A 14,831-nucleotide genomic window follows, 5' to 3' on the forward strand; every position below is an offset into this window, starting at 1 on the left:
TCTACTGAGACCACAACACAGGCAGAGCGCCAGAGTGGAAAAGGCACAAATAAACGAAACTGAGAGCCTAAGAATTTCTGTAAGGGATAATTAGAGTTTTTTTAAAGTAGAAGGTACTATATACCATATGGTGACATAGTTTCTTAGGACGGGCTCTGACCTGGTGGTGAGCATCCCAGATCACGTCGTAGCCATCATCCCCCGTGTGATTCTGTGATCACGGAAACACTAAACTAGGAGGAACCTTACGGCTTCTAAGCAGTCTCAGATTTTTTATGAGTAGATGTATTTTAAACAAATCTAGTTGGATTCAATTTTAAAAGATAAGTTGAATCCGGCAAAGCAGTGAGTTTCTCTGTCATACGGGCCCTTGTAAACAGACGGCGCTGTCTGGACAAGGCCGTACAGCCAGGGCATAGAGTCCTACGACTTTTGTCTGAGGATCTGTATTCATACACATAAACATTAAAGAAAACCAACAGGATTTACAAACATAAAGGAACAGGAAAGAGTAAGAAATTGCTTGACTTTAAGAGTAAACACTGAGTGACAGGAACAGGGTATCTTCTGTTCTCACAGAATCCTGTTTCCCAATCGCTTTAGGGGTATCATGACCAAATACCCACTCTATTTAACACCCTAAGTCTTCTGTATGTCTGAGTTACTCCACCAGGAGCAGGACTCACTCGGTGAGCAAACCACCGTCCTGTGGTGACACCATGGCCCTTCCCCGTGGCGTGGTGGGCAAGCTAGTCCCCTCGTCTGGCGGGCACCAGTGAGTCCAGGATCAAACGCCCCTCTGCACCCTGGGACCCTCGTGGTACGAGGCCAGAACAGACACCCAGACCAGGAGTCACGAGTCTCCCCTTCCTCTAAACTCCTCCTATACTTTTGAGCAATGATCCATCCACTCAGCCTTTGGATGAGCACTGATTTTTTTTGACTAAAAGTTCTCCCAGGATTTGGGGTCACCAACGATGACTGGAGGATCAAGACAGGGAGGACACCACACTGTCACTCACCTGCCGCACAGCGGCCCAGCCTGGGGTGCTGCCCACCCAGGTGGTGCCCGGGCAAAGCCACTTCCGGGACAAAGAGCCGCAGACTTCCTTCTGAATGAATAAGGCATTACGTGCGGGGCAGCAACGTGCTTATTTTCACTTTACTTCCCAATACTGAAGGTAAACATGCACATGTAACATCACAGCTCATCTGAACAGGACAACACAGGCAATGCTTTTGAATGTTCCTTCACTCGTCAATAAAAAAGCAGGCAGACACCAGATTTGTATCTTGGTTGTATTTCTGTAACACCCCAGTTTATTATGAAAACAATCTTTTCTGACATATCCATGAATTTGAGATTACCTAAAGTACATAGAAATTACCTATATTTGCCTATAAATTTATTAAATGCCAAGGAACGAATACTTATTAACATGCCAATATTTAAGCATGCCAACCAACATCACAGGACTTTTTCCAATTTTTTAAATTATTTTTTTCCCCAACTAAGCCAATTTATATTCGACATCTGGGTTACATGGGCATAAGAAAACAGACATTCCTCAACTGACCACAGATAAACCAGCATTCAAGTGTCCTTCTTTCTGGATATAATTAAGTTTGCAGAGGCAAAGTAGTTCAAATGGGAGCAAATGAGCTGGCCTCCTCAGGAAATAAACTAGACAGCAATCGAGAAGTACTGAAGGTGCTAACGACTGATTCCACAGATCTTTCTTTGTCCTGTCGTTTAAATATACTAGTGTGCACTATGGGTGTATGTGAATTAAAACACTTCTAATCTAGACTGTGGGCTCCCTGGAGGGCAGAGAGGTGCACCGGAGCAGAGGGCGCTGCCCATCGAGCTATCCACATGAACCTACTCAAGAGGTAGACGAGATTATCTAAGTCGCAAGAGGCTTAGATGATGACCTGGGCCTTAAGTGAGGTTTATACTTCATTGTGTTTTATTACCTGGTTTGTTCCACTAATTTTGCTATTGGGGCAAAGTGACAGGTTCAAGTAGTCCAAGAACGCTTACTATACTATAAACTGAATCAAAGAGTTTTATTTATCATTCTGCCAAACACAACTGATTTCCACCTGCAATTATTTTTTAAGGTAAGAAACAGTAAGTCAACGGAAGAGGAGCTGGGACCATGGAACATCACTACACGTGAGCACACTGAGAAAGGCAGAGCCTCAGGGCGGGGTCTAGTGCTGTTGGCTGCAGCAGGGCCCAGACCCAGCCTCAGTGGGCCTTCTCCAAGAACGCTCTGCAGCACCTGACACACTGCTGGTACACCCTCTCGAAGTCGGAGTCATTCCCCTAAAGGACAGGAAGAAGAAAAAAATAGCAAAACCTGCATAAAGAGAAAAGTCCTTAAGAAAACCTTTATCTGTTATTTAATATGGCAGGATACGGACATGATGTCTTCACATGAGCCCTAGAAGGTGAACTGTACTTACATAATAGGGATCTTCAATAATAAGTTGTTTTTGTGGATCATAGCTTCCAAGCAGTTCAATTTTAGCTTTGCAGTTTTTAACTTGATTACTTTTTCTATTCAAATCTCTGTAAAATTGAAACATGAACTTAAGTTTTCTGATCTATGGTTTCAAGTTAAACACGGACATCTGCTAGGGTTTTATGAAACATCCATATCAAAATCCAGCAAAAGTGACCTGATTAGAAATGAAACCGAACACCCCGCAGAGCTGCGCGACCCGACCCCGCTGCAGGCGCAGTCACGGCTGTCTTGGCTGTCTCAGGCGGGAGCTCACAGCGCAGCACAGTCCCACCGGTTTTGTTACACAGAACATACATTGTAAGGCAGACAGTAATTGTATTTTCCCCTGTGAAATACACTGAGACCATCAATCAAAAGATGTTTCCGAGATAAAACAGGTGACAGGAAGGAACTCAGAAACCCAGCGACCCGAGTCCCAATAGTCCCCTAAGACATCCTAACACGGTATTTCATGCAGTGTGTGCGCCTCACTAACTACTCTTCCTTCTTTGGCTCCTCAAGCTTCTGCCAAAGCTGAAAACTCAGCTCCACTCTTGGCGCGTTCCACCTTTGGCTTTCACGCTGCTACAAAGGGAAAAGAAGAGCTAAGCCAGCTTTAGGTCACGCCTCCATTTACTGCACTCGCTCCAACCGAGCACCAGTGACCAGTCAGGCAGGTGCTGCCTGTGGGAAGGGAACGCAATGGCCAAGAACCCTCACGCAGGGAGCCGCGGGGTCAGGGGTGGGAGCAGAGACGGGAGGTGCAGGGAGCCCTCAAGCCTCATGCACAACCTGGCCAAGGTGGCAGGGCAGCAGGACACTGCCACAAAGAAACGAACTTAAGCTGAACCACGAAGGATGGTCAGGAGCCGACTGGCCCAAGCAGCAAGGAAGAGCTTCCCGGTAGAGGGCGAGGCCTGTGCAGCGGGCTGGGCCTGGAAGGCGCCTGCGCCGCACAGAGACACGCTGCGCACCGCAACGCCAGTCAAGGCAGACTCAGCTTTCCCACTAGAGGGTTTGTACAACTCCTATAAGCAATGGTGTAAATGAGAAAAATGAGAACAAAAAAAGTTAACAACTGAAAAACAAAAATGGAAAATTTATACATTTCAAGGAAGGTCCTAATTAATTAAAAAAAAGTAAAAAGGTGGATCCTTATCTGTTCACCCCTGCAAAAGCAACTAAAGCAGTTTCTCTTCATCAAAAAAAAATCATAAAATATTATGAATTAGCAATGATGCAAATTAGTGAATTCTCAGTTGCACTGAATTACGATGAGTGTTGGTCGGTGCCACGAGGCAGGGACGGGGCTCCCACGGCCGCGTCACAGGAGCTGTGGCAGGACTCTGCCCTGGGCCTAGGCTTGAATCCCCCCACACCCACCCCTAATTCTCTGAACTTGTAAAGAACTTAACCCCACTGTTCCTCAGTCTCAACTTTGAGAAGATGGGGCAGTACCACGGAGCTACGGATGAAGGGCTTTCGCACGAGAAACAATAAGGCGCCACCCTGTCCCTGAACCCTCACAGCAGCGAGAAAGTCACTCTCCTGCAGAACAACACATCTCCTCGTACAGACTCCACATCACAACCCAGCTAACCTTCCAGTTAACCACGCTAATTGGACTTTCCCTTATCTAAGGTGTATCTCCCAGTAAACATGCCTGTAAGTCTAGAATACTCTGAACTTCTCACTAGTCTAAATAAATAATTCTGTATGTTGTGACCATCACTGTCTGTTAAAAACTTTAAGATAAAAGAAGTCATTTTAACAACAAACTACTTGGCCTATCACTGAATTGAGAGTGGAACAGAAATAACACTATAAATACGATTACCTCAGATTGCTTTCATCCATACATAGTATATAATCAAATGTGGCGAAGTCTTCTTTGGTAATCTAAAATTGAATAGAAGTCAAAATACAGTGTTTATATTTATACCATCCAAGCTTAGAGGATCCAAAGCAGTACTTAAAAACCCTGCTATATTTGTGTCTGTTATTCAGTAATGAACAATTTAATTAAATGAATAATTTGGGGCACCTCTAAGTTAAAATAGTTAAGCCTAATTCCCAAAATCATACTGCAAAGAAATTCTGTTACGAAGTTCCCTGCGATAATGATAACATAGTGTGACATAAAGACATGACGCTCACACTTCCGCTTCACTTCCTCAGTGACAAAGTGCGATTCAGTCAACACACGAAAACGCCCCATTTCGATCCCTTCATCCCTGCTGTACTTTCATTCTACGAGACTGAACAGTCCAGGCCTCAGCAACATGCTCCAGCGAAACAGACCCTGTCCCGGGCAGCTGCCCTTCCATGCGGAGCACAGACCCTGGAGGAAACAGGCCGAGAGGGGGTGGGGTGGGGGGAGGTGAACCTAAGTGGTCGGAAGGTTCCCCGAGAAGGACACGCAGAGCAACCGCAGCTCCGGTCCGCCTTCACCCTGAGTGACGCCCACAGTTTAAACCTGACACAGAAGAGAATGCCACTCGGTGTCCCCACTGATGCTAACCGCAAAACTCATCACTGTGTCTGACACAGGTTATAAACATAAGCCTACTTACAATATAAATGAAAATATTATTTTGTGAATTTTGACTACTGTAAGTAGCGACAGAATAAGAACATAAACATGCTGTTGAACAAAGGTGGAAACAGTTTCCAAGAACATAACTTCAGTAATAATCTTCCTCACTAAAAAAATCCTCTAAAATATCATTGTACAGTAAAACTACATAGAAGATATTGAAAACCTGGTTAAACAAAGTAGTGATATTCTCTTATAACAGTCAGTTGTGTGAAAGAACAATAAATATACTCATTACTCTGTTAAAAAAGAGAAATTTTGGCTTTCAGTATGTGCTTCCATTAAATTACATGTTAATAATTACAGAGGACTGTATTGTGTTAACATTCCCAAGCCACTAACTTATTTCAAATCTATTAGAATAAGTATAATATTAAATATGATATTATTTCTTTAAATTAATGTGAGAAATGTCCTAGGCTTTAATATTAAACATTTTTTAAATTCTGGATTGACTGTAATCTTTTTCTTAAAGACTTAGGAACTGTTACATGACTTTTACAGGTCAAAATAATCAAGAAGAGAAACTGCTAAAACTTACACAAAGAACGCACAGTAAAGGACTCTGCTTGCAGCTCTAAATGAAACAGCCTGCAGCAAATCAGCCCGACCACCGAGTAGAAAATGCATATAAAAAGCCAAAACACCTCTTCAACGTCCTCAGCGTGCGCCCGTGAAGGTCAGGCGTTGTGGGCCAAAGCCTCTCTCCCAAGTACTCAGCCCTGCTGTCGTGGCACAAAAGCAGCCACCGCCTACAGGTAGCAGAAGCCTGGCTCTGCCCTGATAAACTACTCACAAACAAGATGCCTCCACCTGCAGACTCCCGACACAGAGGGAAGCTGAAATTCTCTCCCCCACCGCCAAGAGCACTTGCTAATTCTGGGCACTGACTAGGCCTCAGAACAGAGATCTCAAATCGTTCAGTAGTAGAATTCTTTTAACTCTTGAAAATTATTTAAGCCCTGTGCTATGGTTTGAATGTTTCTCCCAAAGTTCACGTGTCAGGAACTCAACCCCCAGTGCAACAGCATCGAGAGGTGGGACCTTTGAAAGGTGATTAGGTCGTGAGGGCTCTGCCTCTCAAATGGATTCACGCCTTTACCTTGAGCATGGGCTCCTGATAAAAGGACTAGTTCACCACCGCCCCCTCGGGTTCTCTGCCCTTCCACCAAGGTCCGTGCCAAAGGCAGCCCCTCAGTGTTGGACTTCACAGCCTCCAGAATTGTAAGAAATAAATTTCTGTTCATTATAAATTACCCAGTCTCAGGGATGCTGTTACAGCAGCCCAAAGTGAGCAGATGCCAACCAACAAAACAGAGAGAAAACAGAAGAGAAAAGAAGACTCACAGAGGACCCAGAGGTCAGCGTCGCCACACTTTACGTAAAGTATCTGTGATGACTGAATACAAGGCAAGATGTAGAATGTCACCAGAAAATCAAACAAAACTTAAATAAGTGAATAAAATAACAGACAGTAAGTATAGGTTTACAGACTGCTTAAAAACAGAAGGATTAGTGTGTCAGAAAACAGGTCAGTAGAAAACCTCAGACTGAAGAACAAAGTAAAAAGGACAGAAAATAGAGAAAAAAGCACAGGAAATGCATGTTCAATACACACACAAGTTGAATTTCAGATGAAAAGAGAAAGAGGAGAAGTAAAATGTTAAGAGTTAACAGCTCAGAATTTTTCAAAATTGATGAGAAACATCAAGCCACAAATTCAAGAATCATACTTGGCCTCTCATGCTAAAACTGCTGAAAACTAAGTAGTGAAAGAAAAACTTAAAGACAGCGACAGAGAAAGACAGAGAAACTTAAAGACAGAGAAATTGACAGATGACAAAAAGACAACTGATTAGATGAATTTTCTAAATGATAAGCAGAAATACTACCAATCTTCAACAAATTTTTAGAGGACAGAAAAAGAGGGAGTATCCCCAACGTACTTCACGAGGTCTGCGTCAGACGCTGGGCACACATCCAACGGGACCCCACGCGGGTGCACACCTCTACTCACAGCGGCTCTACCTGGACTAGCCCAAACTAGAAACAACCCAAACGTCCATCAAGAGTTGAGTGAATAGACTGTGAAATAATCTAGTGCCCAGAAATGACAACGATGAACTACTGCTACACGCAGCAACACGGAAAATATCACAAGCAAAAAACGCTGACAGAAAACAGCATTTACCATAATTCCACTTCTATAATGTTAAAAAGACAGAATGAATTTTTAGTGTTATCTCCAGAGGAGGAGTGGCTGCCAAAGGACCTCAAGGCTGCACGCACAGTCTGTGCACAGGTCAATGAAAAGCTGAAGAAAGGAATGCTTCACACAGCAAAACCTCCATCTACCTAACAGAACTGAGAGCTCACATGCTTAAGAGACTGACTGCGAGAGTTAAAAAGAAATAAGCACCCTAAAATACTTTATTAAATCTAGGCTGAAAGTACTGGGAAAATTAAGATTTTAAGGAATGTAGTTAAGAGTAGGTATCACACGAATTGTGATATTAGCTAAGAAAAAGAACTTACAAACATAACAAAGATCTGATGTGATACTGATCTATAAAACATACCTTGATAGTACTTCAAAATTTTAAAAATAACATTATTGAGAAAATTTTCTTAAAAGCAGCGGAGAAAAGAAAAATGCAAGAATCGGACTCTGCAAATACTACTTCCAATCTGGTAATTAAAACTGTTCTTGAAAGAAAGTTTCTGGCTTTGCTTTTTTAAGGTGTATATATTTAAAATACTTCATTTGCATCTACTTTTATTATATACTCAGTGTATGAAAAATAATCTGACCTTAACAACATCAAACTTGGAGGTATGAGTGCCTATAATTCTGAAGCGCTACTGAAAATAAATCTATATTCTCTGAACAGCTGCAAGTAGAAATTGGAAGGTATGAAAACATCTGAAGAGACAGGAATGGATAAATAATACTATTCACCAGAGATTTTATATCGTCACAGTCAGATTATGAAAGCATTTAAAATTTTATTCTCTTTTAAAATGCTTTTATTCCTCTTCATTTATAAATGTATTTGTTGTTCTATGAACCATGAGGCTTCAAATGTCGTGAAATGGCTAATAATGTTTAAAACATTCTACATCCTAATTTAACTATGAGTGATGAACCTTGATTTCATACTTAACAATTACGTAAGAGTTTAGTTAGGGTATGATAATTTTTTGTGTTAGAGTCTGGAAAACTATAAACACCATTTTCAACTTTTAAAGTACCTAAGCATATGTTTCTGCAACCGTCAAGTATTACATTGGAAAGAATCTTTATCTTGTATTTGTAATTAAAAAATACAACTCTGTTGCGTACTTTTGAGAAGAAATGAATTTTATCTTGAGCATGTCTTTCTTTCTGCTCAGTTTCATGTGATTTTATAAAGTAAACCACGAATAACTTGTTTAATATCTACTATACCAAAGAGGTATCTAATGCCCAAGGGTTATCTAGTCATGACTGGGATACAAATACCTTCTTGCACTATTTTAGTATAGATGATGTATTTGAGCATGTTTGAATATGCACTAAGCAACTTTCAAAACTTTGCAGATCATGATTAAATCCTCGAATTATTTTTCCAACTTCACATTTTTGAGTAGGACATACTTTCCTAGACAGCATACTGTAATTGTGTGTAAATGTGTACACAATTGTGTAATCATGCATAAATTTCTTATGCTTTGCCTTTTAGTAGTATTGTATTTTCAGTGTTGCTGTTTATAAAGAGGTAAATAGTGTATTATTGCAAACGCTTAACTATTTGGATGCAATAAATTTGTGTAAAACTTAAAAAAAAATGTTCAGTCTTCTGCCCAATGAAAATTCCATTTCAGAAAGAGCCAGTCCTTACGTACTTAATTTAAGTAAAGAACTCTTAGAAAATCAACTGCACCTTCTAACACACAACATAAATACAAGGCTGTCTTCATTTGAAATTGCAGTGTGTGGCTGTGATTTTACTAGACTTCACACGCAAGTGTGGCATAACAGACTGTAATGACGTGTCCATTATGGTATCAGCATTACCCTGTGTTTCTAAGGCACTTTACAGTTGAAATAATGTTCTGTATATATTATATAACTTTATTCTAGCAACAAACTTGTAATATAAGCATAATAATCACCATGGCCTAAATGGGTATTATACCTACAAATTACCCAGAAGAGAAAGACCACCAGCGCTCAGCTCTAGCTGCCAGCCAGGCTCTCTCATTATAAATTATTTAACTTTTATATGCATTTTAATAAGCAAATTCCAAAATCATGCCAGTCTTTTAGCACTGTGCATCCAGAAGTGAAACAGCGGGCAGACTAAGTGTCCCATTAACACGTAAGTCTGGTTAAGCCTCGCACAGTTTCTCAAGTCATGGGACTTTACATGTTAGAAATGGAACAAGAGCTTGTCTACCTGTCTCGCGCTATGGGCTGTGTGGATGCCATGATTTCTCAGGCAGCTCACAGCTCTGGAGTCTGGGGCCCGGCCCACGTTCCAGTCAGAAACAGCGCCGCTGTCAATGACCCACTGAAACACAAAGCACATGTCTCAAGTCCAAGGACGGTACCTGCCGGGCAACGTGGCTCATGGGAACGCCGTGCCTCCTCATGCAGCTCTGCCCCCGGTAGTCAGGGGGGTTCCCTATCTCATACCCGGATGTCGCAGCGCTGTCTATCCTCCACTGCAGGGGAGAAAAAGGAAAGATTTGGGCACTTCTCTGCCCAGAGGCATCAGGTTGGCCTCTCTAAGACATGAGTGGTACTTACATTCTCTGAAACGTTCTGATCAGTTACAAGTTTCCTGAAAACAGCTTCTGCAATGGGTGACCGACAAATGTTACCTTAAAAAAGAGGGGCAGAAAGAGAGAAGTTAGCTTTGATGGAAGGGCAGAGGCCAGCTCCGCAAACCACTTCACACACTCCGCACAGAGGCCGTGCTGTCCCCAGGGAAAAACCACGGTGGCACTACTGTTTCATACCATGACTCTGGTGGGGAACAGCGGGCCAAACCAAGCTCAGCGATTTGACATCAACTGTCCAAGTACTCAAAGTATAAATGACACAGACATCAGAAAAACTATTTTAACCAAAATCACTGTTTTTCTTGTTGCTACTAATGACCCAGAAGTGAATCACGAAATCAATGAAGTGGGTTGCAACCAGCTTATTCTAAAGTGAAATACAACAGAATAGGGTTAAACACACGGCCGGCCCTCGGTACAATTGGGAGATTGGTTCCAGAACACACCCCTACCAAAATCCACGCATACTTAAATCCACAGGTTGGCCCTGCGGAACTGCGTATGGGAAAGCCAGCTCTCATACATGCAGGTGACTCATCCCACGAACACTGATATTTCTGATCTTCATGTGACTGAAAAAAAATCCACCTATAAGTGAATCCTTGCAGTTCAAACCCACGTGGTTCAAGGGTCAACTGCCTCTATTTTTAAGTATATCACAATGATAAGGATATTGTTTCATAAGACAATATAGAAACAATTGTATTTAGGTATAAAGAGCGATCAGCAAACTGTTACTGAGCCATCGCGCACAAAGCCCTGTGCCATGAGCACTGTGGATGGCAGGAGTCAGCCAGCTCGAGGGTAAGGACACAGTGCTCCAGACCACCATGCCTGCCCACGACCCTCAGAGTACCACCCACCCAGGAGCTCATGAGAGCTCTGGGTCTCTGCGGGGGTTTAACCAAGGGGGCGGGACAGACTGGACCCCTGGCCACACGGCTGGGCTCCATCTCCTGGCCCCTCCCTCCCACGTGTGGCTCACAGCCCCCACCTTGTCATCTGCTTCGCACTGGCTACGGGCTACGGGGCACCAGGAGGTACAAAGGTACTCCCAGCACTCCTGCACCTTGGGGAAGAGGAACCCTGGTTTCTAGGAATTGCTTCCTGGGGAGAAACAGGAGGCTGACCAACCTCCTTTAGCTCAAAGCCAAAATGCCATACTTTGGGGTATCGTGTTCGGACCTCAAACACTGGGAACTGAATTAAGGAAAGAGAAATGAAGGCAGGGAAAAGGGAAACTGACAGATGAGAGATTTTACTCTGTTAATATCAGAATCTTCTGGTTTACGATAAACATGTAGAATTAGAATGTTCTAGTGTGAATCACAAGTGACTCACTAGTCCATGAAACAACTCCTTGCCTTCACAACATTCTTCAGTTTCTACATTGTAGGACCTAAGCATATTTTGTACTTTTTTTCCAATTGCGGTTTCCATGGTAAAAAGTTTATCTATAAACCACGAAGGGAAAGAAGACAAATTAACCTTGGATGTCCTCTCTATGCTGATTTGTGTTGTGAAGTCTCTCCTTTCCATATTCTAAATTATTTAGTTTTTTAACACATTAACTACCATGTGAGTTGTATTTAACTCACACTAGTTTTGAGCCCGTGAAGCATATGTAACTCACACGTCTCTTCACCTTGGGAGCTGTGAGAACTATTTTTCAAATTGCATATAACTCACGCACAGAAAATAAATAACATTAAATTAGAATGGATCATTTTGTCTTCAAAGTTTTTATTCTATTTTTGTGATCAACCATTGTGGCCCCAAGGAAAAAAATTTTTTTTCTAGTGTGGCAGTCAATGTGTCAAACAGATATTATCATCAGCACTATTTTAATTACTGAAAGGCTTCTTATGGGTGTGTAATTATTTTACTTGTCACCATACGCCTTCGGTATCTTGGAAATATTTTGAGCAGCAAATACTCTATTCCAAAACTAAGACAATCGTTATTATTTTGGAACTCTAGAAGTAATAATAGATGCCTGATATCTCAGCATCTAAAGACATAACAAAAAGACTAGCTCCATCCCCTTACAAAAAATTATGATTAACTGAAAAGTCACAGCCCAGTTTTCCCACCATATGAAAACTTGGACTATTTACTTTCTGGAAGGCTAATACTTTGCCCTCTTGAGATTGAAAGCGGACGCCCCCAAATTAACGTGCTATTAAACTGGAGCCCGTCGGCATCACTAATCACAGGACTTCAGGTTCCCCCCATGGGACGAGGTCTAAAAACTTAAAATGCCATCTTCAGATTTGAAGCTTCAGAAAAAGCTTCAGTACATGAAGTCTGAAGTTTGCTTTCTCCAGTGAGGCAGCCTATTGCACACCCTTCCTCGACACCTTCACTTCAAAGACGGGGACTCACAAAAGACAACAGCTGAGCTCCAAGAGAGCAGGCGCTGTGTCTGCTTCACCTGTGAGGGACCAGCACCCCGCAGTGTGTGGCACGGGGGCAGTCTGACCATCTCCACCAACTGCAGGCTGGAGCACAGCCCCCAGAGACCACGTTCCCTAGTTGGTCTCTATCTTACAAAAACATAAACCGCTCTTAGCAATCTCGCTGAAACCAGCTCGGTTCTTGTCTGCCATTATCCTTACCAATGAAAACCTTTCATGTTTCTCTATACTTCAGTCTCAAAAGGGTTTGAATAAATGCTTTGAAGGAATAAAATTTCTATATTTCAAAACCATCCAGTTCTTACTGTCCTGTGTATGGCTGTCAGGTGAAATGGCATTTGTCTACACCAAATCTTCCCAGAAGGCAACTATTCACCACATGACTAGTAAGGGCGTGCCCCTCCCTCAGCCTAATCGCAACACAACAGCTGGGGGAAACTTCTTTTTAATCTTAAAATGAGATTTCCCACCTCTGCTCAAAACCCTCCAATGATTATCTCATTTAGGGTAAGCCCAAGTCTCCACACGGCCTCCCAAGATCTGGACATAAAACAGGTCTGACAACCATGACTCGCGCCCACCACCTTTACCTTTGTGTACAGCCCACAAAGCTAATCATTTTTACATTGTTGAGTAGCTGAAAAAAACTGAAAAGTGGTGATGTGAAAATTATATTAAGTTCCAACTCTGGTGCCCAGAAATAAAGGTCTATTGGAACAGACCTGAATTCAATCGTTTACATGAAAATAGTCTAGGGCTGCTGCCACCCTTACACCTTTGGTGTGACCTACAGGTCTAAAACATTTACTCTCTGGCTCTTCACAGCAGTTCGCAGACTCCACTGTATTAAGGAAGTAACTTCTCCCTGTACAGGTATCTAGAACGGGAAAAATGAGAAAACATTCATTCAAATTATCTGCTGAGTCCTCAGGGACAGAGGAGCCATCGTGGCTGAGGAAAGCTACCCGGTCAATCGCCGCAGCCAGTGGCTTCCCTGCTGTTCTGGGCGTAGCTACTGCTCTCCCTTCGCCTGCTTTCATCTGGGCCCACGGTGCTTTTCCAGAACATCCTAGGCTTGCTTCCTCACCCTTTTAAGTTTTGCTCAAAATCACCTTCCAGGTGGGGCCTTCCCTGACCATCCTACTCAAAACTGACCTCCACTCCCATCCCCATTCCTGCTTTCCTTTTCTTAACACTTCACAACAACTGACTGAGCACACCAATGACTACTTGCTGTTGACTGGGATAGAATACAAGCGCTGGAGAGGCTGAATTTTTTCCCATTTTGCTCACTACAATATATATCCCTAGTACTTAGAGCAGTGCCTGGCGTATAGTAGGTGCTCGAAAAACAATTACCAAATTGAATTGGCGATAAACACAGTAGTCCTCCTTTATCTGAGGTTTCGCTTTCTTTCCATGGTTTCAGTTACTAGCAGTCAACCTCAGTCTGAAAATATTACATGGAAATTCCAGAAATAAACAATTCGTAAGTTTTAAATCTGTGCTGTTGAGTGGTGTGGTGAAATGTGCTGTCCAGCTACGTCGTGCCCCAGAAGTGAATCACCCCCTTGTGGGGCACATTCACGCCACCCACCCACTAGTCACTCAGTGGCCGTCTCAGTGACCAGACACACTGTAGTGGTGCCACAGTGCTCCTGCTCAAGTCACCCTTATTCTACTTAACAATGGCTCCAAAGTGCAGAAGCAGTGATGCTGGCAATTTGGAGATGCCAGAGAGGAGCCGTAAAGTGCCTCCTTTCAGTGAAAAGGCGAAAGTTCTCCACCTCACCGGGAAAGAAAAAAAAATCCCATGCTGAGGTTGCTAAGATCCACAGTAAGAACAGGTCTTCTATCTGCGAAGTTACGAAGAAGGAAAAAGAAGTTCCTGTTAGTTTTGCTGTCTCGCCTGAAACTGCACAACCACAGTGCACAAGTGCTCGGTTAAGATGGAAAAGGCACTAAATTTGCGGAAGACATAAGCAGAATCGACGGCAACTGGGTTTGGCACTACCTACTGTTTCGGTCATTCCCTGGGGGGGTCTTGGAACGTATTCCCCAAGGACAAAGTGGAACTACTGTGTGTACGAGCATATACTTCCCACTAACAGCCACCAAGGCACAGGAGACCACCACGGCCACAACACTAAGCAAAAATAAATGAGGCAACAACGGAATACTATTTGGTACCCAACCTGGGCTAAACTACTGTTTATGAAACTTGTTGATTTTATCAGTCGGCCTTCAAAGAAGCTCTTAAAAATCAAATGATGCCCACTACCAAAGTGAAACAAGGTGAGCCTTCCCCTTCTGCCCTAATAAAAATGAGCTTCAACAAATGCCTCATGAATGTCTGTTATACATTGTCCTAAAGCTGGAAATACAACAAAAAATAAGCCAGTTATTGCCCTCGAGAAAATTAAATCTAGCTGGGATCTCAACAGGCTATCAATAATTAAAATAAAATTTGTGTAATAA

At 42.7% G+C, this 14,831-nt stretch overlaps 1 protein-coding gene across 2 annotated transcripts in view; it reads right to left on the minus strand.

The window, feature by feature from the left end:
- Window positions 1-2,055: 2,055 nt before the first annotated feature.
- The window catches only part of ACP1 (acid phosphatase 1, soluble), a 14,349-nt gene continuing 1,573 nt past the window's right edge, over window positions 2,056-14,831 (minus strand). The window contains exons 2-6 of one of the 2 annotated variants that reach the window (XM_012659647.1): window positions 9,902-9,975; window positions 9,549-9,662; window positions 4,351-4,412; window positions 2,473-2,578; window positions 2,056-2,332 (exon numbers count right to left, since the gene is read on the minus strand). In XM_012659647.1, the coding sequence (XP_012515101.1) occupies window positions 2,255-2,332; window positions 2,473-2,578; window positions 4,351-4,412; window positions 9,549-9,662; window positions 9,902-9,975 (434 nt within the window). In that variant the 3' untranslated portion in view covers window positions 2,056-2,254. Of the gene's footprint in view, window positions 2,333-2,472; window positions 2,579-4,350; window positions 4,413-9,548; window positions 9,663-9,702; window positions 9,817-9,901; window positions 9,976-14,831 lie in introns of both variants that reach the window. The other variant, XM_012659646.1, reaches the window with a different exon arrangement.

Source organism: Propithecus coquereli, unplaced genomic scaffold (genome assembly GCF_000956105.1).
Source record: "Propithecus coquereli isolate 6110/MARCELLA unplaced genomic scaffold, Pcoq_1.0 Scaffold625, whole genome shotgun sequence".
Taxonomy (NCBI): Eukaryota; Metazoa; Chordata; class Mammalia; order Primates; family Indriidae; genus Propithecus; species Propithecus coquereli.